We start from the raw sequence: 27,558 nt of genomic DNA, 5'->3' as shown, positions 1-27,558 counted from the left end.
CTCTCTCTCTCTCTCTCTCTCTCTCTCTCAGGTTTTCTGGTGTGTCTCCGTGCACGGGACTCTTTCTCTCTCTGGTTTCTTGTTCTCTCTCTCTCTCTCTCTCTCTCTCTCTCTCTCTCTTTCTTTATGGTTTCTCTCTCTCTCTCTCTCTCTCTCTCTCTCTCTCTCTCTCTCTCTCTCTCTCTCTCTCTCCCAGTGTGACACGCAGAGTCCGCTGTTGCCCGCGGTTGAGCTCGGAGGCTCTATGTGCGCACACAGCATCACTCACACAAAGCGTTGCGCGCTGCACTGAAACGGCTTAAAGTACAATAAAAAAAACCTTTCAGTGCTCTTCGACTGAACGCACAACAACCCATTCGGACTTTACTATTGCAGGTTCAAGAAAACTGGAAGAAAAGAAAATCTAAGAAAAAAAATGAAAAGCACTACGCATGGGTACAGTTCCATACTTATATTTCTGTTCTCTTCCACCTGCTAGCCACAGGCACTGATAGAACGGGAGCAGGATGAGATGGACGGTCTTGCTGTGGGAGTACCTGTTGGTGGAGGTCACGGCGTTGGTGTGCAGGGCGGATGGTGAAGCAGAGCGGCGACTCGAGGGATTCGTCGTGTTGACGGGCTCAAACGGCTCCGAAGAGAGCGGTGTGTCCGAGAAGCCGCACACGCAAGACGAGTGTCGCGGCTACTACGACGTGATGGGTCAGTGGGACCCGCCGTTCGTGTGCCGCACGGGCACCTACCTGTACTGCTGCGGCACCTGTGGCTTCCGCTTCTGCTGCGCTTACAAGAGCTCGCGCCTGGATCAAAGCTTGTGCACAAACTACAACACACCAGTGTGGCTCAAAGGCCAAACGCCGTACAAGAAGACGGATCCGAGGCATGATCCGACAAAGGACAAAACCAACTTAATCGTATACGTCGTTTGTGGAGTAGTGGCCATCATGGCGCTCGTCGGGATTTTTACCAAACTTGGATTGGAAAAGGCGCAGAGACCTCACAGGGAAAACATGACTCGGTAGGTTAAAAGTACTTTACTGTGATGTTTTTTAAACTATTGCCTTCTCTCAATATATCTGATGTGCGTAAAAATTGTAAGTTCAAAACAGCTCTTAGCCAATTGAACTACAAGACAGAGAAGATTGGCAAACTGCCTGCTTCGAACTCATTGCGTTATGATATAAAATTTCATGTTAAATAGTGCCAATACGAACCCAAGTATATGCTTATACACCTTCTAGCGTGATAAAATGCTAGACCAGAAGATAACTGGAAGAAGAGCAGATTTACATGTGACGTGAGCCAAGATTTTTGATGTGCGCTATGGGACTCACTCGCGGCATTGCATTTCTCATTACCCGTTCTGTTGTTTACAATAAGAAAACATAAACATTTTTCCTAAGAATCCAGTTCAAAGCAAAGTTTATACTACTGCATTTGGCCGAACATTATTTCTTTACGCACATTTTGTTGAACTTCGTGTTGTGAGCAGCTCGCCAGCAGAAAACCGACTCCAGTCACCTGCAGTTTTTAGTTTTTCTGACTTAGAAAAATGGCATTGAGCTGCTAGATATATTTTACGATGCGTTTGGGATGTGGTTAGTAGCTTGAACAATTCTTTATTTTTTGATAAAGTTACAGTTAATATCGTTTCCCTCGTACCGGTCTCTCAGCACCTTGGACAGCAACTACACCGTAACTTCTTTATGAAAATATTATGAGACACATTTGGTAAACTATTTACTGACAAATAACTTTCTGTAAGCTAACATAATCTATTTCTAAAATAGAAGTATATTAATTGGAGTAAAACTATTGTTCTTATTTTGTTTTTACATCTAAAAAAGTAAACAAACCCGTAGTATTATAGTATTGTTAAATGCCCTTTAGGAACTGGATCAAGATTTTGTTTAACAGCAGGAAGGTAGATCTCCAGCAGAAAAGCTGGTGACCACTGTTTAGTTTTACATACATTATCTAACTTCTACATGGGAAAAGTTTAAATATGCTTATGCATACATTTAACTTTCATGGCATATCCAGTATTGTTCACTAATTAAGTAAAATGTTTGTTTTCTGACAGAGCTGTAGCAAGTGTGTTGCAAGGTGCCTGTCAAGCTGAACATGAAGAAACCATCGGAAGACACGTACAGAACTATGACAACATGCAGGCGAGGGCAAACAATATGCGTAAGTCAAATTTGGACTTGCTTTTGCCTTACCATAATGTTTCATCAGCTGTGCAGGAGCACAAGACAGCAACACTTCAAGCATGTTTATATGTCTAGGTTGAGATGGAATTACACAATATAAGATATAATGAAAAGGTGAATTCCTTCAGCATTTGCTCACATAAGGCTGCAAATGCAATACAGCTCAAATAGTGTATCTTTATGTTTACAATGAACTTTTGTCTATTTGTGATAACCCTCAGTCTGTGCAATTATGTGTTAGAAGAACCAGGTTATTGAATGTGAAAGCATTTGGAGATTTGGGCTGCAGCTGAGGTTTTGTGTATTGTGATTGTACTACACTGGAATCAAGCAGCTCGAAGTGAATGGCTCATTGTGGACTGTTAAACACATCTCTAATTTAATCTCCTTCCATGATGATTACATCATCCCCTGTGTGTCTATTAAAGGTTTAGAGGGAACCATTTTGGTTTGAATGTAAGACTTTAGTTTGTTTTCATTTTGTTTCATCACTTAGATGATGATATTCCAAGCAGCAGGGTTTATTGCAGATACTTAATTCCAACATTTGTAATGTAATAGCTGTAAACTCTTGTTATGATCCTTATTGTATCCATTGTATCCTTATTTGTTTAGCTTCTTTCATTTATAAGGCACTGACTAAACTGTATCACAGCAAGAACAGTTTGCAGGCTATGTCTGAGAAGTCCAAAGGATGCATGCAGAGTAAACTGAGGTTCTGTTTCATGGTGTGTTTTTATGAGGCTTATTGTTTTGTTTTGTTTTTACACTTTTTTAACTTAAAGTTTGTGTATATGTTTTTTAAACACTTGGATTCCAAAGGTTTTTTGTTCACAATCATATATTTGGATAGTGCAACAGAACATTGGGACATTCTGTAGGTGGTACAACATTAAGGCTATTAAAATTCTCATTAAGACACTTGATTACTCAGTGTATGTCTTAATTAATTGTCTGTTTCACATCAACTACAAATAAGCCCTCAGGAACTTGTATAATACAAGTATATTTTAAGTCTGTGTTAAATGGCAAGGACAAACATGTTGTATTCAGAAATCACTCACTAGCAAAGCTTAATAAGGTTAATAAGATAGAGTGACTCATGCTTAGTTGTATTGTTCTCTTTACAATTATTATTGTCCATCGTTATAAACATGGACAGAGGCAAGGAGTTAAACTGATCACACAGGGGCATGTTGTTAGAAATGTGATCTAATCATTTGATTGTGGTGTTAAAGTGTAAGTTATACACACCCATTCATACTTTTGTCCTTCTACTATTCAGATCCATTCTGGGCTTTGCTAGCCCTACAGTTCCAAGAATAGGAGGTCTTAGGTGGTGCCACAAGAGACAGCTCCAGTAGAAATGCTGAACAAATAAAATCTTTCATGACATTTTAAACATTTTAGACAAAAAAGTGGAAAATAATCATCCAAAATGTTTAGTGAAAGAAAGATATAGAGCAAAAGAAATTTGGAATTGAAAAAATTGCACTGAGATCCAGGTGTAAAATCCCTGAGTGCACACATCACAGTTCCAATTTCCACTGTCTGAAATAGTACATGAAAAATCCTGAACAGATTAAAAATGAGTGTCGCTAGCAGTCCCTCTCAGTCTTAATCATTTCAGATTTATTAACAGTATTAACAGTATTAACTGGATTAACTGGATTAACAGTATTAACTGGATGTTGTGGGGCTGTCTTGGTTGACACGCCTCTGCAACGTCACGTGGAGGCTGGGGACAGTGCCTCTGGACTGGCAGACTGGGGTGGTGGTCCCTCTGTTTAAGAAGGGGGACTGGAGGGTGTGTTCCAACTACAGGGGGATCACACTTCTCAGCCTCCCCGGAAAAGTCTATGCCAGGGTACTGGAGAGGAGAATTCGGCCGATAGTCGAACCTCGGATTCAGGAGGAACAATGCGGGTTTCGTCCCGGTCGTGGAACACTGGGCCATCTCTATACCCTTGCCAGGTTGCTGGAGGGTTCATGGGAGTTTGCCCAACCAGTCCACATGTGCTTTGTGGATCTGGAGAAGGCATTCGACTGTGTCCCTCGTGGTGACCTGTGGGGGGTGCTCTGGGAGTATGGGGTCTGGGGCCCTCTGCTAAGGGCTGTCCGGTCCCTATATGACTGGAGCAAGAGTTTGGTTTGCATTGCCGGCAGTAAGTCAGACTTGTTCCCGTGCATTTTGGACTCCGGCATGGCTGCCCTTTGTCACTGGTCCTGTTCATTATCTATATGGACAGGATTTCTAGGCGCAGTCGGGGGTCGGAGGGAGTCCGGTTTGGGGACCACAGGATTTCGTCTCTGCTTTTTGCAGATGATGTTGTCCTGTTGGCTTCCTCAAATCAAGACCTTCAGCATGCACTGGGATGGTTTGCAGCCGATTGTGAAGCGGCAGGGATGAGAATCAGCACCTCCAAGTCCGAGGCCATGGTTCTCAACCGGAAAAGGATGGCTTGCCCTCTTCAGGTTGGTGGAGAGCTCCTGCCTCAAGTGGAGGAGTTTAAGTATCTTGGGGTCTTGTTCACGAGTGAGGGAAGGATGGAGCGGGAGATCGACAGGCGGATCGGTGTATCTTCTGCAGTGATGCGGTCGATATACCGGTCTGTTGTGGTGAAGAAAGAGCTGAGCCGCAAGGCGAAGCTCTCTATTTACCAGTCGATCTACGTTCCTACCCTCACCTATGGTCATGAGCTTTGGGTCATGACCGAAAGTACAAGATCCCGGATACAGGCGGCCGAAATGAGTTTCCTCCGCAGGGTGGCTGGGCGCTCCCTTAGAGATAGGGTGAGGAGCTCGGTCACTCGGGAGGAGCTCAGAGTAGAGCCACTGCTCCTCCACATCGAGAGGAGTCAGCTAAGGTGGCTCGGGCATCTGTTCCGGATGCCTCCTGGACGCCTCCCTGGGGAGGTGTTCCGGGCATGTCCAACCGGGAGGAGGCCCCGGGGAAGACCTAGGACATGCTGGAGGGACTATGTCTCTCGGCTGGCCTGGGAACGCCTTGGTATTCCCCCGGAAGAGCTGGAGGAAGTGTCCGGGGAGAGGGAAGTCTGGGCATCCCTGCTTAGACTGCTGCCCCCGCGACCCGGCCCCAGATAAGCGGTAGAAAATGGATGGATGGATGGATGGATAACAGTACTCACTCCACATTCGGATTGGTCTCATCACTGTTACAGACAGAAAGAGCTGAAATTCTTTTAGTCTGTTCTAGAATATTAGAATGGCTAAAGAAAAATAGGAATTTTGTGGATGAAGCCATAAAATCCTCTTACAAATGAAGCAAACAGAACAATTAGAGAAAGCATCTAAGAGAATGTTTCTAATGCTGTCCTTGGGAGTTGTTATTTCTTCCCAATCTTTTTTGTTTGTGTATGGCCACACACACACAGACACACACACACACACACACACACACACACACACACACACAAAAACACTATGTTTCTGGGGTTTAGTTTAGTACTTTGGCTAAAATAAATTTCCTTAATGCGGTTTCTCAATGAGCCTATTATTTCTCATTTATTAGTGCCTTGTGCTAGCAGACATCTGGAATCGATCAGTGTCTGTAATCATCTGAGATACTGGAGCGAGATATATGTCCCCAAGACTAAATCCACAGCAAAATCCCCAACGCTAAACTAAAGCTTACTTTGTGCATTTGTATTCTATTGGACTAAGCTTCACATATGTTGATTTAACAATGTGAGCGTTACTGCAGGGCTGGGAATTTTATTTGTGTGTGTGTTAAATTTTCAGTTTAGTCTCATTGTCTGTATTCTGAAAGTGGCTGTTGTGCTTTGGATTTATTAGATCTTATTATTTGGATGTTTTCTGATGCTATTACAAAAGTATTCATTGCTATCCGCTGTGATATAAAGGATTTTATTACTTGTAAGCAGGACATTAAAAAGATACAGCAGATAGAAGTCAGTTAGAGACTCATTATGTACCACTTCATGTTTTTTTATATATAAAATTTACAAACCTGCTTCTAAAAGTGACACTGGAGCATTTTGTAAACTCTCTGTGTGGTATGTGTTGTGTCAGTAGTAATGAATGTCCTGATTTTCCATACAGGAAAATAAAAATAAAAAAGTAGTCTTTGCCAATTTAAATGAAGGTCTTTTTAATGAGTGTCTTTTTGAAGGCTGAATAGATTCCAATTACAAATATAGCTGCAAGCAGCGATGACGGGCCTTCGCACGTTTGTTCATCGCTATACGGTGCCTTCCAGAAAACAATGCACGGTGGGCAAGTGCATCAAGTGGGTAAATATCAGTGGACTATTTTATGTTGTTACTGACCCATTTGGGGACTGTAGGTAAATGAAACCCCACATTTTAGACAAACGGGGGCGCTAGTGAGCCACTTAAGAGACACACCTTTGTCTGACCTTTTTGTCCACACTTAACAGCCGACAAATGTGATGTATGTGTCAAATTTCAAGTTAATCTAAGCACGCCAAAAGACTTAAATATGCCTGAAAAAGAAAGTAAAGTTTGACACGTTACCATGAGAACAGTGTTTGAGATATCAAAAATCCGTTCGCAATTTCGCATCTGCAATATCTCTGCACCATGTTGGCCAAGTCTGGTCTCAATTGCATGAATCCCCTAGGAGGAGTATTTAAAAGTTTACTGCATGAAGCTGACAAAAAATCCACCTTTGTGACTGACACACTTCCTGGGGCCTGTTGGTGGCGCTATACCTGGGACTCACAATAAGCACATAGATGCGATCGGAATCCTTGGCCGAACATACACACCGCGTGTCATCACAATAAGACATTTTTTGCTTTAGATATTAGACACTTTCTGTTTCTCTGAATTCGCCATAATTTTGTCGCCTCGCCATGGCAGCACCGTTCGAGATATCGAAACTCACTTCGCAATTTAGCAAGTGCAATGTCTCGGCATCATGTTCACCACTTTTGGTGTCAATCGCATGAATCCTCTAGGAGGAGTATTTAAAAGTTCATTGCATGCAACTGTGAAAAAATCCACCTTTGTGACTGACACACTTCCTGGGGCCTGTTGGTGGCGCTATACCCGGGACTCACAATAAGCACATCGATGCGATCGGAATCCTTGGCCGAACATACACACCGCGTGTCATCACAATAAGACATTTTTTGCTTTAGATATTAGACACTTTCTGTTTCTCTGAATTCGCCATAACTTTGTCGCCTCGCCATGGCAGCACCGTTCGAGATATCAAAAATCCCTTCGCAATTTAGCAAGTGCAATGTCTTGGCATCATGTTCACCACTTTTGGTGTCAATCGCATGAATTCCCTAGGAGGAGTATTTAAAAGTTCACCACATGCAACTGTTGTGACTGACACACTTCCTGGCGCCTGTTGGTGGCGCTATGTCCGAGATTCACAATAAGCACATCGATGCGATCGGAATCCTTGGCCGAACATACACACCGCGTGTCATCCCAATAAGACATTTTTTGCTTTAGATATTAGACACTTCCTGTTTCTCTGAATTCGCCATAACTTTGTCGCCTCGCCATGGCAGCACCGTTCGAGATATCAAAAATCCCTTCGCAATTTAGCAAGTGCAATGTCTTGGCATCATGTTCACAACGTTTGATGTCAATCGCATGAATTCCCTAGGAGGAGTATTAATTACCAAAGAGAATAATCAACCCTTTAATTCAGTGAGATATAAATATTCATAATGTAAAAGGATATGACACTAAAAAATTTAAGCTGTTTCTGTATAGAAGCGTCTGTTGTGATGACTGAAAAGCAAAAAATGACGAGGAAACAGATTTGAAATGGGAACATGATGATTACTATGGCAGGCACACCACAGAACAATGGAGAATATATTAGAGTAGAAAGAATGCAAAATGATCAGGCTCAATGAGTGTCCAAAATATCTAAAAAATTTAAATGAAAGAAAATGAAAGAAATCCAGGCAGATAATAAGTGATACATTCAAGGAAACAAACAATAGTTTTTGTCTTAGTAATGTTTGAGCCAGGAGAATAGCTTCTTCGATTCTGTACTGGTGAAATAAATACCAATTTTTCAAAAAATATTACATCAGTTGTTTTGGTAGCAGAATTTTCCAGCATTAACAGAGGGTCATGGCATTTAATTTATAGTATATCCATAATCATCAGACTATTCAATAAGCCCTTGTGCCCTGTGGATGGGAAAGCTTCATCATGGGATAAAGGTGATTACTCAGAATTGCTCTGTATGGACCCAAAAAAGCTGTATGTTTAAAGGCAACCCCTTTTTTTATACCTACTTGTGATCAAGTGAATATATTTATCATCAAAGTCCGTGATCTGTACTATGCTTCTGTTTTACCATGCAGTGCTTGAAAACTTGTTTAAAAAATCTGCAACCATCTAAGAACTACTGTCAGAAATTGATTCCCAAGACAAGGGCTGGAAAGTAAACCAGCTTTTTTAAATGTTTTTTTGGACCACTATATAGTGACCGATATGACCATTAACTCTTCTGTATGCAACCCAAAACACCTAAAGCTTATATTACATATAATGATCTACAGTAGATCTGTTTCACCTGTAACTGTGTAATGATATACCATGGAAATCCAAAAGCAGGACATTGCTAGCCACAAGTTTTAAATAAAACACAGTCAAATCAGATGGCTGTTTTAAAAGGACCTATTTTAAAAAAATATTTATTTTATATTATGAGGTTTTCATCTAGTTCCATATTTTTTTGATAAATATGCCTATTTTTATATCAATTTTCATTCTAAAATTGAAGCCAAGATAAATATTAATACCTGGCTTTTGTGCAGTCTCTAACCATATTAAACATGTGGTTGGTTTATAAACTACTTTAATTTTAAGCAATAATCTTTATTCTGTGGAAGGAGTTGAGTTTCTTGCTAATAAGTACGATATTGCTCATTGCCGTAGGTCTAGAGATGAGCAGTAATCGCAAAGACGGATTAAAGCTCCATTAAGCTGTCTGAAATTCCTTATGGTGAGAAATCCTCCTTAATCTTTAGCCTTTGTGAAGGACTTCTCATTTTCACAATATTCCATTGTAAAGAACCCATGTGTTCCGCTTTTATTTCTCAATGACAACACTTTACTCTTTCTTTTCTACTCTTTTTTTTTCTAAGGCTGTTGGTGTTGGGTGAAAACATGGCGTGTATGGCCTTGGCAGCATATCAGCCTTCTCTCTTGAGACTCTGTCCCACCCTGATTACTGGGCCATGGTTTATGCTCCTTGAGGCAGGCAACATATTTCTGTTGGTTCACTGAGCACAATCACTAACACTGCCATGCTAACATGACAGGAGCCCCCTGCCGGGGGTATATTGGGACCAGCTTGGTCCACGCTCCTGGAGAACTACATCAAGCAATACTGGCTCAGTATTTGCACCCGGAGGACAGGCTGGCAGTCTATTTCCTCATGGGTGCCAACACATTGGGGAAAGGGACATGTGGTCAGTTAATGTGCGTCACTAAAACAGGGCACATACAGGTCTTGTACTTGCTGCCAGCGCTAATTTTATTTCAGATACAAAGTCTACTGTTGTAAAAAGTTGCTGTTTTTATTGAGAGTACTGTAAAGTCTAAAGAAATTTGCAAAAAGACTATAACATATTTAAAAAATAGAGAGACGGCATAAGAAAATCCATGTACAATCCATGCATTTCTGTCATTGTGTTGCGTAAATGAAAGGTTTGCTTTACTAGGTGAAAATAAATCACAGAAAAAATAACATTGTTGTGGGAAATTATACTGTAGGGAAAATTATACTTTGCCCTTTATTCACTGTTTTCTTCTGTCATATATGCAAATGCACCATTTGACTGTCTGTAGCTCGTAGACGCTGCCTCTGGAACTCACACAGACACAGATCATGAATTTAATTTCTTTCAGGAGCATTAAATAGGATTGTTGATATGGCCTCATTCCAGGTTCCTCCATGACTTTGTAGTTATTATACCCAAAATTGTCACATACAAATAACAGTATTAGTCATATTTGTCCACAACTAAAGCACTGTGTTGAAAGACGTACTGTAAACACATAGCAGTAGAGGTGACAGTGGCAAGGGACAACTCCCTGAGTTTTCTTTAATATTTGTAAAACATTACAAATTTTAGTGAATATGCTTTTCAAAGTAAGAGTCTTGTTGATTAGCAGTACATTGCCCTGTAAACAAAAGTTAAAAACCTACTGTATACTGTCCCTAACTGATGTTTAATCTGCAGATTATTCCTCATCCCTTTAAGACCAGCTCCATTCCAATTTCCTTCATAAGCCTCAATTAAGTATTGTATTGATCAGTACCTGCTAGGCTCCATTCTTTTCACTTTCCTCACATAACAGATGCACATTGTCACTGTACACACAAACAGACACACAGAAAAAATTCGTTTCATTACATGGAGTATTCAGCAATGAAGTGACAGATTAATGGATTTTTTTTTTCAGCAGAACATTTAGCATCGTTAAACTGTTTATCCTTTCACATGACAGAGATTGGATTTATTTCTATTATCTGTCTGTGTAGCTCAGACTGTACATGGACAAAGTCTCACCATCGTGGATGATATGGAATTTTGTAGCTCACTGACAATTTTAGAAAAATTACTTGTCAAAATGGTCCTCCTCAAATTACTTGTGTTCTTCCCCAAACTGTTGCCTCAAAGTTAAAAGCACACAATTGTATAGAATTTCTTTGTAGGCTGCAGTATTACAATTTCCCTTCACTGGAACTAAGAGGCCTAAACCTGTTCTAGCATAACAATGTCCCTGAGCACAAAGTGATGTCCATGAGGACATGCTTTGAAATGGTTGGACCATAAGAACCTGCACAGTTACAAACTCAAACCCTACTGAACACATTTTTGATGAACTGGAACTCGGACTGCACCCCAGACATGGCCGGTCCTCACTAATGCTCTTGTGGCTGAATGAACACAAATCTCCAAAGCCATGGAAAATCTCCTTGAATGGGATGTTCAAAAAAGGGTGTGATGGTCAGGTGTCTAAAAATGTTTAGCCACATAGTATAACATGATACAATATGTAGAAATGAGTAATTAGTATTACACCAATTTCTATGTGCAGGTTAAATGCACAAGCTGAAGTAAAACATGGTAAATAACCATATAAGAGGTACATTTACCATATAGTCTATGATTATACACTAATCACTCATAGGCTTATTTAATAAAGGGGACAGTAAGTATACACAGGGCACAGTGCTGTTACTGTATCTGATACACATAGCCATAGACTCTTAAACCCAATGGTATGTAATAGAGTTTGTCTGACAAATTGTGAAATTCACAAAATGGCCCTATAGGTTAGATTTGTGTGTGTGTGTGTGTGTGTGTGTGTGTGTGTGTGTGTTTTACCAAGACCTCCATTCGAGGTTCTCCATTCCAGATTTCTTCAGATTACTTTTAGGAATTTTATAGCATTATTTGATTTAGCTTTATACCTAGGGGAAAGCACCCAGGTATAATATGATAACCAAATATTCATTGCTGAAAATGTTTTTTTATTCAAATCAGTCAGTCATGTTACAGTAATAATCACATGCTAGGCGATATCACCATATTTCTGTTCTAAAATATTAAGCCTTGAGGAATGATACCTGCAGGCAAAGTTGCTATGTTCTTAGTTGGCAAAAGAGTTTTAATCTTGCTCAAGGGCATTTCTGGCTCCATATGGGTTTCCCCTACTACAAGATTTATTTTTTCCTCAGAAGAAATGTATGCCTTAGTATCAGTGATTTTATTCCGTTTTATCACTAGCACATGCTCTGCCATGAATAACTGTCTCTTGAACATGGTTGCTAAGGCACTTTCTTTGGCCTTATGAGCTTCCAGAAGAGAAGAGAAGAAGTACAGTGCATATATGGATACATAAATGATTGTGAATGCCAGATAGCGTAGTTTTAACAAAAATAAAGACTCATGCAAAACTAAAATCACAGTGCAAATTGAATCACAACTATGGGGATTCCGAGTGCTGCTGCTGAAAATCACCCTATCACTGGGACAGCCATCTGTGGCCGGGGGTGCAAGAGAGCATAATTGGCTATACTTTCTGGTTGAGAGGGATCACATTACTGTACATTCTCCCCTGTGAGGTCATGTATTCAGAAAAGGACAGTTAGAGATTTCTTGTGAGTGTGTTCAGCTGCCCTGTGATGAGATTACTGATAAGAGCTTCACAATGAAATCAGTGTATTCTATTATAAAAGCCAAGGCTGATAACATACATAATGCAAAGCTGGTATCTCTGATATTAAAAATTCTTGCATATGATTTTCATTGTTGGCATACAGTATGAGAGGATTCTGATCTATCGCTACTGAATATATTTCTCATAACTATTAGAATGCACTGGGTACTATACATTAGTGGAAAAACAATGTTTCAATAGTGAATCTACTGGAATTAATGAGACTATTTTTAGACTATTGCAATTGCATTATTAGAAATAAGCTCTTCTAATGGGGTTTAATTTTGTTAATATTAGAGATGAAGGCATTATTTCTTGTCTAGCATTACCATAGTCCTGTCTAATTTCATTTAGAATATAAATAAGATACATTGCTAAGTTGACTTAGTTCACTGCACCTGGTAAAATATATAGTATATATGGCACAAAAATAAACCTCACAGGGTGGGCAAGATAAGCCTCTGAGGAGATAATACTTGGCGTCTTGCAATCAGAGTGCTGAAATTATTTCTGCGCTGCCTGCGTTTTGCTAATATCAAAAACAAGTGGCAGACATGAGAAGAAAAGTGCTTTTCTGATGTGGAACTGAATTCACTCATGGGCCAAGCTGCCCTTCTCATACTGTCATCCCTGAAGATGTGCAGCTCCTAAAATATTCTCATGCATCTTTAATGAATTTCTGGAAAGGTGTCTCACTGTTGTCTTGGTCTTTCTATTGTCTGATTTATAGTGACCTTGGCATATTCAATCCCAGTAGATGATCATATGTTGAGCATTCCAAAAACTGAGTGGAACAAAGGATACAACAGATACAAAGATAAATTATGTAGAGGTCAAATAAATGGCACAGCCTAGGCAGGCATTGGTACCATTGTACCTCAAGTGCCATAAGATAAACATTCATGGACAGTATGTACCACCAAAGGGCAGCCAAAACAAAACAAACTCTACCAAATGTTTTCCAGCCAGAGCTGGACAGGATCATATTATATATAGACCACAGAATACCTTATGTACCCCAGTCCATCTCCTCAGTCCAAGTACAATACATTACTCTGGAGTCTGTCTCACTAAAAACATTACTGAATATCTTGTGTGCACACAGTAAAAACAGGCACAGGAGTCCTACAAGCAAATTATGCAGGATGATGTGATATGTATCACCATGTCCATAGAGTGGGAAAAGCACCCTAATTTTTAATCATTAATTCCCAAGACAGCCTTGTCTGGAAATGCTTAGTCATTTATGTCATTTACTATAGCCAATTCTCAACTCTCAAATGGGAAAAAGATTAAACACTGCTGCAAATAAATTCAACAACTAGGGCTATTTGCAGGACACTTCTCTGTATTATGTGCCACTAACCACCCTGGAGCTGAAAATAGTCAAGGGGCTGACAAAAAATATATAATTAAAAAAAAAGCATTGGGAGTGACTATGGCTAAAAGACTAGTCACGACAGAGATCTGCCTGTTGATGGTATGGGGCCAGAAACAATAAATCACCTTTCCTGGACCTTGACCGTGAAACACTAATGATGCAATGCAGCAGGTACTACCTCCCCCACCACAAGATAAGTCACTTGTTGAATGAAGAAAGACACTTGCTGGTTTGTTTCAGCCTCAAGCCAGTATTCACCCTCTCATTGAAGAGAACACTGCTCTGAGTGGTGACCAAGCTTGTGCAGTAAAATAAATCGTACATCCCACAATGCTGTTGTCCCTTTTCCACTAGTATGAACCGCTTTCATGATGACCTCAATTTTCCTGGCTGACAATTTTCCTGCCACCAGCCTTGGACTTATCTGGTACAACTGTTTGAGGGCAATCAGTGAGAGGATTATGGCCCAGAGGGTTATGGAAAACCACATCCATCACTAGTCAAAGGTAATGGTTCAGTGGAAGTTCAAAACCTGGATAATCTGGCAGCTGGTATTTCTAGTAAAATCTGTCAGAATCATCAAATAGATTGGTTGAAAATGAAAGTTTTTATAAGCTCCTCATTCTAAGAGCAATACACATATTGGTGCATGAGTGTGGCACACAATATGAAATGGTGTATGCAATTGAGATACAAAATTCTGCTTGGCATGAGGCTGTGTGGTTTGCTCAGTGTTACCAGAGCAGCTCTCATAATATTGCAGATGCAACAGCTAATAAAATGGGTTGGATCTGTAGTTCAAAATATGCAAAAAAAACCTCAGACAGGATCTTCTCAACAACAGACCTACCAGACTTGTGAATTTTTGTCATGCTGATCATGACAAATATAAAAAAGCTTTTTTGTCATGCTGATCATGACAAATATAAAGTGCTAGACACACTACATGGGGCCAGAGAAACATGGACATCATAACACTAGAAAAGGATGTGCAGCCTTTAAAGTTTTTATCTTGACCTAGCATAAACAAAACGCTCTTATTATGTCAGACTATTAGCACTGAACTCATTTACTTTCAGCTCTGACCGGGAAAGCTAGCCAGAGAGAGTAAAGGACCCTGGCACTAATACAACCTTTTGCTGGCTAAAGAAAGCCCTTTCATCTGAACCAGTGCCCACAAATTATCACTTCTATTTCAGCCATGCAAACAGAATGGTTAAATGCTGAAGGGATAGGACTCAGGTACACCAAACGCACTAAAAGATCAGCACTATGATCAATGACTTCACTGCCACTAGAGAATGATCACATTGTAAATATAAGTATATGTGTATTAGGCTGGGATAGGATGGCACTTGGCTGGATGTCCCTTATGTTGGCAAGGCACCTCCATCTGACAATGCATGGAGCTTAAAATAGATATTTTGCTTTCATCAGGAGAAGACAGGGATAACAGTTAAGTAGCTGTAATCATAAACAGTGTACTAATCCTGTTCTTACCTTTTCCCCAAATAAGCCAGCAAGGCGATGAGAATAAAGTCCAGTAGAGCAAAGTTTCTTCACAATTCCACCATGCCGTATTCCTTCATTAAATCACTCACAATGAGCAAATTAAAACACAATATAACTCATTATTCCTTGTACTTTAATACTTGCTACTTCTTAATTTAGGTCTGAAACACTGCATTAGCCCACCTTGTGTAAACATCTGGTTTACAAAACAGCATATAGTATATACTAGACTGTTGAAGGTAGCTTTAGCACTTGAACAGATAGTGGTTATTATATGTTTGTCGCTGTGTTTATTTTAAAGAAATAAAACCATATGAGTTGTTTGATATAATTCTTGCTTTGGCTTTAGATTGCTTCTATCACACAATAGTTAACATCTAGGTAAGATGAGGGCTACCACGTACTACCTCCAAAACACTTGAAGGCAGTCAAAGGTCACCTGAACATACTCAAAATAAAAATGCTGCCTGCCACATACACAGCATGATGCATACAAATGCCCAAAACAGGCTAGTTCCACTCTGACTGATACGGGAAAGAGTAATACCATCTTACACATATTGAGGGCAGAGCCAGTTATGCTCTCGGACTCCTGACCACAGATTGTAGTTTTGGTATCGTCAGGTTTTAGTTTCGTGATCTCCAAACTGTAAGGCAGCTGCATTTTTGTTGTGAAATTTATGAGCCTTTACCTCAGCTTAGAAATCCTTGGGTGAAGCAAAAGACAACATACTGTACATTCATGAACTTGATTCATCACGAGCCTAACAAGCCTTGATGGACGGCTCCTCTCAAGCGGTGACAGTTCACAGGTCAGCATTTGAAATGGAAATAGGGCACAATATATCTCTTATTTTATATAGTAAAAGATGGCTATTCTCTTGAACCAGGTGCATCTTTGTTTTTAGACAGACATTCAGTGGTGTTTGTTTTAGTTTGTTTATTAACCTATGATGGACATTACAAATTTTAGAGCAGCTAATGCCCTAAATTACATCAAGTGTACTTTGTCTATATAATACTTATATTAAATATGACTCAGAAGTTAAAACATTGTTATGCTTGTCATTTTTTAAGGTAAATCTTTGTTATACTTGTTTATTATTTTTAATGTTCTTTTTATATATATAGCTAGTTGTTGCACTTTGGGTGGCATTAGCTTTAAATGAAAAGCATGGGTAATTCAATTAGGGCTAAGATTTATTTGTGAGAGTCCCCAAATATTAATGTTTAGCTTAAAGTGGTCTAACTGAAAGCCTTTTCTCAGCCAGAAGAAGAATTGAAAATGGTTAGGGTAAAAGAAAATAGATTTTGAATTAGCTCTACTCTTTCAGGGTTCACAGCACTTACTCTTTGCAGATACATTTATGGCCTTTGTCAGACACCCTTATCCAGAGCAACTTACATTTGAACTTACTAATTTTAAACAACTAAGGGTTAAAGGCCATGCTCACGGGCCCAGAGCTGGCAGCTTGGTGGACCTGGGATTCAAACTCATAACCGTCAGTAGACCTACCATACACCTTAACCACTAGGCTACCACATCCCCCACATATGCTAAGTAGGGTTAAGCAAAGAGGATTTGGACAGGACCAAGGGGCAGCAGGTAACAGCCTCACAGCTCCAAGGCATCTTGTTCAATCCTGAGCTTGCATTCCTGTCTGTGTGGGCTTTTACATGTTCTCTGGCATATTCACACTGCAGTGGACTGGTATTTCACCAAGGGTGTGTTCCAGTTTTGCACCTCAATGTTTCTGGGATAGTTTGCCCTCATCACAGCTCTGATCATGGTAAATATGTTACTGAATAAATGATAAATGAATTATTTATAGTATTGCACACATTCTCAGCCCTTTATGATAAGGAGATGAGGAGCAGCTTAAGCCATATCCATGGATGTATAATCCAATAGAGTATACATTGATTGTTGGAGAAAACGAAGATTTGATCCAGGTTTGTGTGTGAATGGGTCATGTTCCCACTTCAGGTATTCTTGCTTTAATTTATCATATAATCATATAATAACTCATATTCTCACCACCTTGAATTCTTACTTTCAAACCTGTATTACTCTCTCTTACATGTGTCATGGTTAAAAGTATATAAGGCGTATGAACACACATGCAAACACATTTCCAGCTTGTTCTAGCATCATTTTAAGGTGTGCTGAAAATGATGTATTGTCAGCTTTGGCTCATATCGGAGGATTATTGGAGCATGTTCATTTGGTATTCTGATTGATTGTGCTGTCAAAGAGAAATTGTTTTGAAAATGAACAGAATTAGAAACCACCTGCCCCAAAGTTGTTGCTGCCTTTTGATGTTACAATTCTATCACACATTGTGCTCATCATCCCATTCTTTTTTCTTTAAAGAATGTATTTCTTTTTTTTTTCTTAAAAAAAGTATTTAGATCAATGGTAAGTTAGGGTTACTAATGTATGTATGATAGGGATTTTGTTTAGGTTAAGAATAAAATAAATGTTAATAAATACATTTCATTTAGCAAGCAGTTTAACCAGCTGGACTGTACCTTTTTAATTCAAGGATATTCTTCATTTATTTTGAGAAAAGACAATATGAGGCACTATTCACTTGTATCACTAACGGATCAGTTTGCTACCTATCATAGCCAAACAAACGATAAAGTAAATTAAACTCTTTCAAATGAAATATATTTTAAAGATATGAAGTTTCCTTTCTGTCAGTCTTCCTGTCACAGACAACATTTAAACACACTTCACTGCCTTTGGTCTGACTCTCACAACTGTACACTGTTAGACTTGCCTTTTGTTTATTGAGTTGAGAAGCAAATATATACTATGATTATCGGTTTTTGTAGCACTAATCTAAAAACCTCACACATTCTACAAGACTATATACACTGTATCGCCATCTGATATCTGACATGTTTGGAAACATGCTGTGATTTAATTCAATTCATGGCTAAAAAAATGTTGTGTCATTTGCAATTGGCTGTTCCAACTGCTTATTCAAGGTCATGTCAGGATAATGTATTTGTCGTGCACTCTGAAGTAACTGTTGTGTGAATTTGAACTGGTGTCTCATTTCCTACAGATCTATATAGTGCTGTATACTGTAAAGTGACTGAGTACAAAGTTCACAACGTACTTTGCCTTTCATTTAAAAGTGTCACTAATGAATTGCTGAATCCAGTCTGATAGAAGCTGAATACGTATTTCACGTCCATTCACTTCCATTGATTGCAAACACTGTTTCTAAGCATGTGGGTGGTGGAGACCATGTGTCATATTAAGCATAAATGAAACAAAAAACAGATGTGTTCACATGACAAGAGACAAGCATGAGGATAAGATGATGTAGAGGCAATTTGCAGCTAAAAACTTGGGAGGAAACTTTCCCTATAGAGATGAGTCAGATCCAAACACAAAGCAAAACACGCTGAGATATAGCAATTGAACAAAACTAAGCATGGGATCACTCCCACTTAGCTGCTACTTTTGTCAATTTTTCAAGTGAGTAGGCTGAGAAATCTGTGGTGAACAAAATGAACAGCATGTAACAGCAGCGATTTTGTCCAAAGCAAAAAATTCTTTACAAAAATGTGTTGTTATTGATGGTATTCTGTCACTTCTGTTCTTTTAAAATCAATAAGGTTTTTGGTTTGGTTTGTAATTTTAGGCTTCACTTAAAAGAATCATGCTAGATCACATCCAAGTTTTCCATTAAAAATGAGCTCTTGACCCTTGGAGCCTTTTGTAATTTTTATGGCTTGAATATGAAAAAATATCACTTTTAAACATTAAAAGCAATTCAAACTGTCGAAGTAAATTTGCCTTGACAAATGGGAATAATTTGCATGCAATGAAGTCCACAATACTGAAATACTGTTTATTTCATGTTTTTACACACTTTTATTTTTAAAAAACCAAAAGGTCTAATAATTTAAAGAAAGCCATCAACTAGGTATTGCAGTGTGCATCCCTTGAGGGCAGAAGATAAATAACACAAACACTAACACAAATAACGCAATTTTGCCCATACAGACATCAGTCAATATTTTATTGTCAAGCTTGAACTGTCAGGGGGAGATGCAAAGCTAATATGAAAGTAATAAATTTGCCTTTGCAGCAATTGATTTTTTAACAACTACTAAGAAGTCCAGATTTGTATTAAATTACATGTGTGATTAATGAAATAGTGTTGAGACATGTAGGATAAAGTGCTAAAGAATGGGACATGAACAGTTTCCCGTTATAGCGGCACAATCCATTCAACGTCGCTGCCGTTGTTTACTCTGTGAAATACTGTGTGGTATATCGTATTTGAGTGTGCAGTCTGGAGGTGGATTCTGCGTGTTGACTGGTGTTGTGTGACTCATTGCATGGCGCTTGGCGCCAATGTTTGTCAGCAACCCTGCAGCAAGGCTAAGTGATTAATTAGTCACAACAGGAGTGACTTGCTGACAGATATGCCAGACAGGTTACACTGCTTTGATCGTCATTCACTGCTGACAATCTATCTCCACCTACCAGAGCAAGGTGAGTGTTGAAATCAGTGGAGCTGCCTGCACGTGTGTCTCATTTCTTCATTTGTCTCTGTCGGTGACTGCCACATTAATAGAAAAGGGACTGGTGACATTGATTGCAAGCTTCAATCCACTGGCACTTTTATTTGCTAACTTGTCGTTTAGAGGCACATAATGCTGAAATAATTTCCTCTGCTGATCTGTGATAAAAAAATATAAAAAAAAGTTTTTTTTAGATACCGGGTCTGATTTTTTGCCCTCTTATATTAATCCCTCTGATATGTTTGTTGACCTCTTTCTTTGTCTGAGGTAATAAGATCCCTAAGGTGATGTTGTTAGGTCTGAGACAAAAGAAATTTAGACCCAAATTTAGACCCAAACCTCTATTCGTAAAAGTCACAAATAATTCTGACATATATTCAATACTTGATGTCTAGGAATGATGCAAGTCTCTAACCAACTTGTACCTTCTCTTTTTATTTCAGAGGGAACCCAAATGCACAACATGAGCCAGGCCCATCCCTACCCTGTCCTCAGCCAGCTGGCCCATGTGTACGAGCAGCAGCAGCAGCAGCATCAGCAGCAGCCTGGCAAAGAACTCAATAAATACGCCTCACTAAAAGCTGTTGGTAAGGCCAAGATATAGTTAACAGTCTAAAGGGACAATAACAATAGAGTGTTTCTAAATCAGACCCTTTATTGTATGTGTGGTCCTTAACCACTCACTGAACATTTTATTAGGAACACCTGTACACCTATTTATTCGTGCAGTGATTGCTGCCATTCATATGGCAGCAATCCAGTGCATACAATCATTCAGATATGAGCCAGCAGCTGCAGGTAATGTTAAACCATCAGAATTGATCTCAGTGATTTTGATCATGACATGATTGTTGTTGCCAGACATTCGTATAAGTATTTCTATAACTGCTCGGGGTGGTGATTTTCACACACAGTAGTCACTAGAGTTTACTCAGAATGGTGCAATAAAGAAAGGTATGAGTGGCAGTTCCGCAGATATAAACACCTTGTTGATGAGAGAGGTCACTAGAAAAATGCCAGACTTGTTTGAGCAGTTAAAGATTGGAAAAACAAAGCCTAGTCTGATAAATCTTGATTGTTGCAGACCATGTGCTTCCCTTAATGGCCACAATTTACCCATCTTCTAATGGGTAAATTGCCAATATTCTAATAGCCATATTCTATTATATGAATCTATTATTATAATAGTCATATTCGATTTTATATATATATATATATATATATATATATATATATATATATATATATATATATATATATATATATATATATATAGAATAGCCAATATTCTAATGGCTATTTCCAGCATGTTAATGCAGCATGTGACAAAGCAAAAGTATCTCAAGTGAACATCACAATGAGTTCAGTGTTCTTCAGTGGACTTCACAATCACAGGCTCTTCTTCTCCACCTTTGTGATGTGGTAGATCAGGAGATTCATAACATGACAGTGCACCTGAAGAACCTGCAGGAACTAGGTTATGCAATCACATCAATATGGAGCAAAATCCCAAAGGAAAGTCTTGTGGAAAACATGCCTTGTAGATTTAAGGCTATTTTGAGAGTAGAGTGACTCTACCAAGTAGTAGTGTAGTATTCATAATAAAGGGCTCTTAATGTTCTTGCTTTGTAATATATGTGTGCTATAATACACTCTCATTTCCTTGATATATTATAATAACACTTGTTTATGTGAGAAATATTTGACTTTATTTCAGCTTCATCTAATTCATATTTTATCCATTTAGATATACGTTTAACAACTGTAGTCAAGCAAGGCATGGCTCTTTCCCAACATTATGATGTATGATTATCTTATCATCTCCCACTTACCTCTGCATCTCTCATTTAGCCAGAGCCCAATGGAAAATAGTATAATTTCAGCATGAAATGTATTCAGTCATGTCACTGCAGGTGCGCTCTCCTGATGCAGCTTGCAAGTCCATTCTGCCCATCTATTGTGTTGTGGAAGGTTTGAGAAAATAGCACACTGGTAGGAATGGGCAAGAGTAAAACGTTTCGCAATTTATTTATGCTGCTAGATGTGCAATGCCTGATCGTCTCCTGATCAGGATAACCTTACCCTTACCAAGGTCTGACGAAGTTGTTTATGAGCCTAAGTCTCGCTATCTCGTCTACAGCTCCTTCTGTCCATCAAATATTTTACACAAACAATCTCTGGTAATAACAATTTCTAGACACAAACAGCTTCTAGCCATGCACGCAGAAGGTCAGACTCTTCTTAGCAAAAATTTCCATCACAGTTGTCTTCTCATCATGAGTGACACACTAAGAAATCAATTAATAAAATAAAAATGGACTCCCTGGAGTCACTCTTATTATTATTAGTTTTTGTTATTTAATTGCTTTTCCCTGAACATTTCCCAAAGAAGCAAAAGGGAGCCACAGTTCTTCCAGTCAATAATTATCTTTGCTGTGCCTTGAATGTATCTCTAAGGTAAGCAGGTATTGAATTTTCCTTGGATTTAGAAAAAAGGAACTAATAAAGGAACACGTAAGGAAAGTTAGCATAGGAGGATAGCTTAAATTGTATTTTGTTAACAAATCTCACGACACATACCTCATTTTCCTGCAAATTACAGGAAAGGCCAATTATCTCATCACATTATCTGAAAAAATCCGCAACACTAATAAGAAATGTATATATAGTAAAGAATATAATTCTCACAAAAACAAACTGGAAATGTATGGCTCCAACATCAGATTTGAAAATGGTACTTTGGTTATAATTAGAAACTAAGCATTATGCAATTGCCTAAGTGAACCAAATACATAAATAAATAAACACATTTGGGATTATTGCTCATTAAGTCCTTTTTTAATAAGTAGTAAATTTATGTTGCAAGATTGATGTAAGATGTAAGAATATTGTGTACAATAATCACTTCAGCAATGCCACAGGAAGTAGTTTTATTTATTCATTTATTAATTTGCTGTAAATTCAACTAAACTTATTTCTAAAAGTTTGCAGTTGACTTTAGTGCCAAAAGACTCTGCCAGATGCCTGACAAGCATTTGACTCCCCTTTTTCCTTTTTAAGGAACTGACCTATAACTATATTAAATGAGATGCAGATACTAACTAATGTCACTGCATTTTCCAGTTTTTTTTTTTTCTTTTTTTTTTCAAATCTCTCCGACAATCTGAAAATCCACCTTGACTTGAATATACAAGACTAAGGTTTTTGGACAGCATATACAGAGTTTTTGTGATTGTGTATTTTGCACAGCTATCTCACTATAAATACCTATTTACCTACATAAGTGCTGAAATTCATTCTATGCAGCAGTTTAATATATATTTGAACTCTATCAGGGACATTTGTCTCATAAATAAGGACTCTGCCTATGAGAGTGATACATGGGGCCAGGCACCAGTGGGAAAATGTCAACTACAACCAATGTCTCCTTCACTTTCCACAAGACAAATGAGCCTGAAAGGTTTATCTTCAAGGACATTAAATTAATCAACCATCAAACACAGACTGAGAAAGTCACAGCAGGATTTACAAGTGTGCTGGGATTTCAAGTAAAAATTCTATGGTGAACGTGAATCATGTAGAATCAACTAGTAAAGCTAAGCTTACTGCGCCAATAATAGAATTGACTTGCTCAATATAATTTGAGACCCATTTGAGCTTAATTGAAATCTCTTGCAGGCAATCGAGGACATGCTGAATAGACCTAGCTGATTTTTGTTTGGAACCCCCTGCAAACAACTTTAATTGAGGACTTTTATAAACGATATGCCATTAGCGTTTCAAAAGGAGCTGGCGCAGTGCAAGCACAAAGTCAGACGCAGACTCATTGCAATAAACTGCATGACAGATTAAAGGTCAGAAGAAGACATTTGACAAACAAATGCCAGTGAGAACATTATAGCCCTCGGGGTGGCCGTATTAGCCCTGGGATCCTGACCATGCCGCTGTATTGTTCAAGAAGCAGACCTACAGATCAATGAGCATTTTTGCAATAAGAAATTAATGGTCAATGGGTTTCTGGTGTCATAGGACAAAATAGTTAATGTTGTGACCTGAATGATAAAAAGAATCAGAAAAAGAATCAATTTTATTGAGAGGCAATATCTATCTTGGTATATAAATATAACCTGCAGTAGTCTAACGATAAGTAAAATATTAATTCAGATACTCAGATAATGAAAAAAGCATATTATCAGTAGTGACCAGTTATTTAATAAGTACACAGAAAATAATAGAAAAGATAAGGTAGCTATACAGTATTGAAAGAGAATGTGTGATTCTGTGCCTGCTGATGAGACCTGAGATTTTAAGGAGTTAAGAGAGGGTTTTCTAAGATATAAAAACAGCTGCCTCTTCTAATCATCTGACTCTTGCAACTGAATGTAGCTATAGATGTGTTTTCTGCCTCCCCACACCTCCCACTGCTGCATTCTCTTTACCAGCTACCTGTAGATGACTGCATCAAATTTATCACCTTCACACATGCCAACAAAGGCAAAAACCTTAAAGCATTAATCACACCCAATGGTGTAACACACTCTGTGAGACTCTAGCAAAGCTTGATTGAACCCAGATCCTCACAAGACACCATGAAGTCATCCATGAGACTTTTTTATGTCCTGGTGCACTGAGTTGCCACACTGGTTGCTGTATGAACAAGTTTTCAAACAAAGACTAAAGAGCTACCCCTTCCCCAAACACTTGAAGTAACACTTGTATTAAAAATATATCTTGTCTTGTGTGTTTCTTTCATGTTCTACTAGAAACTTCCAGTAGGAATTTAGCTCGCTGCTACTCTTAGTCCCTGACCTAGTAAACAAGCACGATGATGTGTTTTTGATAGAGACTACAAAGTGCTTCTGTAAGTTATACTGGATAAGGACATCTGCTAAGTGCTGCAAATGTAAATGTAATGAGTTTTATTATAAGCAAGTGATGCCTTAAAGATGACCAAATGAGACAAATTGCTTTCTAACTACATCTCTGTGTATCCTCATGCATTATTCTTGTCTGTTTTGCTGTCAGCGTCAAAAGTGAACGGGGGCTTCTACAACAAGCAGCACTGCCACTTGACCGAGTTGGGAACAAAAGGCAGCCTACCCCTCCACGCAATTAGGATGGAGCATGTTGAGCCCACTGCCTCATATGTCACAGAGATTCCCATCCCCAAGCAAAATGAACAGAAACCTATTCCCACCAAGCCTCATGTGCCACATCGTCATATGGCCTACAGCTCCAACACCATAGCCAACCCAGGAATGCTGAAGGCCTGGGAGGGCACAGAGACTATGGGTCGGCGCAAGACCTATGGCCCTAGGAAGCCCTGCATGGTGGGTCAGTTGAATGAGCTCCACACTGCCCGCAGTCACCACTACCTACCCACACAGCCATACTTCATAACCAACAGTAAGACAGAAGTGACTGTGTAAAGGAATGACTTTGTTTCCAAGGGCTCATCCGTCATTGTGAGCCGGAGAAACAGATCATTATCTTGACTGTACCCTTCACTCTGCCCCTTGTGGAATGGAGGCATAACTGCAGACGTGAGCCAGTCACACCATGACCGGCCACTCAACCAGGCGGTCAGCAAACAATGACAACAGCTGAACCAGGAGCATTCCATTGTTTTGTGAAACGTTCACTTTAATTTATAGCCATGCCAATGATGATAAGTTTATGTTCAATCAGTGAGATAATGTGTTGTTTTAATTAAATTAATTGAGAAAATAGTAAAAGTAAACAAAGCAATAAAATCAATCTAATAAAGAAATTAAATAATTGGGAATAAATGTTTACTCCAATAATTAAAAGGAAATGAGTGCAGTGGTGAACCCAAAGGTTCAAGGGCTAGCGTGGCATTTTGGACACAGGGCCAGTATTCCTAACAATTCAAGAGCTGATACACATGATGTCTTTTTAGCACAATTATTTCCCATACCACTCACTGCTGAGACTAAGTTCATACTTGGTGTATCTAAAAATATTTAGTGGCAGATGCCTTATTTGAAGATACTTGGAAAGACGCGAACTGTTACACCACGGATTGGTACTTTAGGGCTGTACCTTTCATTTTTATTCTAACAGTCCTCACTGTGTCTAGATTAACAAACTCAAACAGATTCATTCATTTACTCTGTAACAAGCCCCCAGAAATGTCACTCTTAAGAAATGGTATAATCTCTTAGACAGATAGCTGTATTTGTTACGGAGTGCCATGAGGTAGCATGTGAACTGGAGACTGTAGAGTAAAAAGCACTGTTAACTAACATGATCGCTCTGCTACAAATTGTGCCTGATGGCGCTTTAGCTTTCAAACAAGTATTTGATCTCCCTTTCGTAGTTAAAATGATTTCTTATGTGTTGTATTGTATTCTCTTGAAGGCATTAAAGCTTGTTGTACAATATTTCTTCATAACAATAGATGTATGTGCAGCAAAGTTGCAACCACTGGGATTTAGCACTTTTATTTCAGTAGTGAGTAGTTTGGGGAAGCTTTTTTTTTTATTCCGCACAGACCATCTGGTGAAATTGATTTTTAAAGTATATATATTTATACTTTTGCCAGTATATGTATGCAAATGATACAGTTAATTGTGCCAAGAATTAGCTTGTTAAAGTTGTGTTTAATTTGAACTATTTGTCTTTTTCATTCACTTGTACATTCCAACTGAGAAAAAAAGGGTTTCTTCTACTGCATCACAGTATAAGGGATGTGGTTGTTTTGGAAATAATGATATCTTTTAAAATCACTTAATGATATTGGAATAAAATAAGCATTTCTTCTTTCTCTCCATAATATTTCTCTGTTGCTGTCTTCAGTGTTAACCGGAAGTACATGGTAGGAACATAGTACATACTATATATACTGTAGGAACATAGTAGGTTATGTTCATTCTATTAATTTAACTCTGTAGAACTAAATAAATCCTGCAAACCAGGAGAAACGAGCACAAAACATTTAATATTTCTCATATATATTTCTTCCAAAGTAGCACATCAACTGAAACAATCCCATTCTATGTAGATTTTATAGGATGCAAAGCCTGATACATTCCTAGACACAATTTTCCCAGTTTTCCATTAGCAACAATTCAGTCTTTATTTTGTATCTTAGACAGAGGTCAAGAATGGAATCATATTCAATCATTTTCATCTCACAAGTTCTGTTTTTTTTTCTAGGCAGCTTTAGGAAATCATTTCTTCTTTGCACCACAGTACATTATAAAAAACAAATTTTGAAAAGACTTAAATAACCAAAAATACAAGTCATTATTTAATGACATATTTGCTCTCTAGACAGTATATGACTCACATTCTCCTTTTTTGAAAATACATACATCCAAAATGGTATTTTAGTGTTTGCTAGGGCAAGAAGAGGGCTCTAAGTGTCAGTGTGCATTGTGTGGATTTGTCTGATGATGAGCTAAAAAGAAAAAAGCACTAATTGATTAGATTCAGATTCTTGGAGCAAGTGTTTGGTCTCTAATCCAATTCTCTAACCTGGCACTTCTTCGCCTCTAAACAGGTGCCTCAAATTATCCAGTGGTTGAATGCACTCATTTGTGTTAAGGCTTTGTAACACTGCCAAAAATTTAAATTGGGACAGTGGGTGCAAGTGACCTAATTAGCAGAATCAAGCTTTCTTGGTCTGTAGTCTGCCTGGCACTCAGTCATATTCATCTGTCAT

The 27,558-nt window shown here is 38.7% G+C and overlaps 1 protein-coding gene across 1 annotated transcript; it reads left to right on the top strand.

Annotated features, from left to right (window-relative positions):
• The first annotated feature begins 238 nt into the window (after window positions 1–238).
• On the top strand, window positions 239–26,546 carry shisa9a (shisa family member 9a). Its single transcript, XM_060860033.1, has 4 exons — window positions 239–1,015; window positions 2,081–2,187; window positions 20,315–20,458; window positions 24,897–26,546. Exons 1-4 carry the CDS (start codon window positions 507–509, stop codon window positions 25,298–25,300), a joined length of 1,164 nt encoding a protein of 387 aa, XP_060716016.1. The 5' UTR covers window positions 239–506; the 3' UTR covers window positions 25,301–26,546.
• The last annotated feature ends 1,012 nt before the right edge of the window (window positions 26,547–27,558 follow it).

Source organism: Tachysurus vachellii, chromosome 2, assembly GCF_030014155.1.
Source record: "Tachysurus vachellii isolate PV-2020 chromosome 2, HZAU_Pvac_v1, whole genome shotgun sequence".
NCBI lineage: Eukaryota > Metazoa > Chordata > Actinopteri > Siluriformes > Bagridae > Tachysurus > Tachysurus vachellii.
Note: the sequence above shows the minus strand (reverse complement) of the source record. Positions and strands in the feature narration are given on the sequence as shown.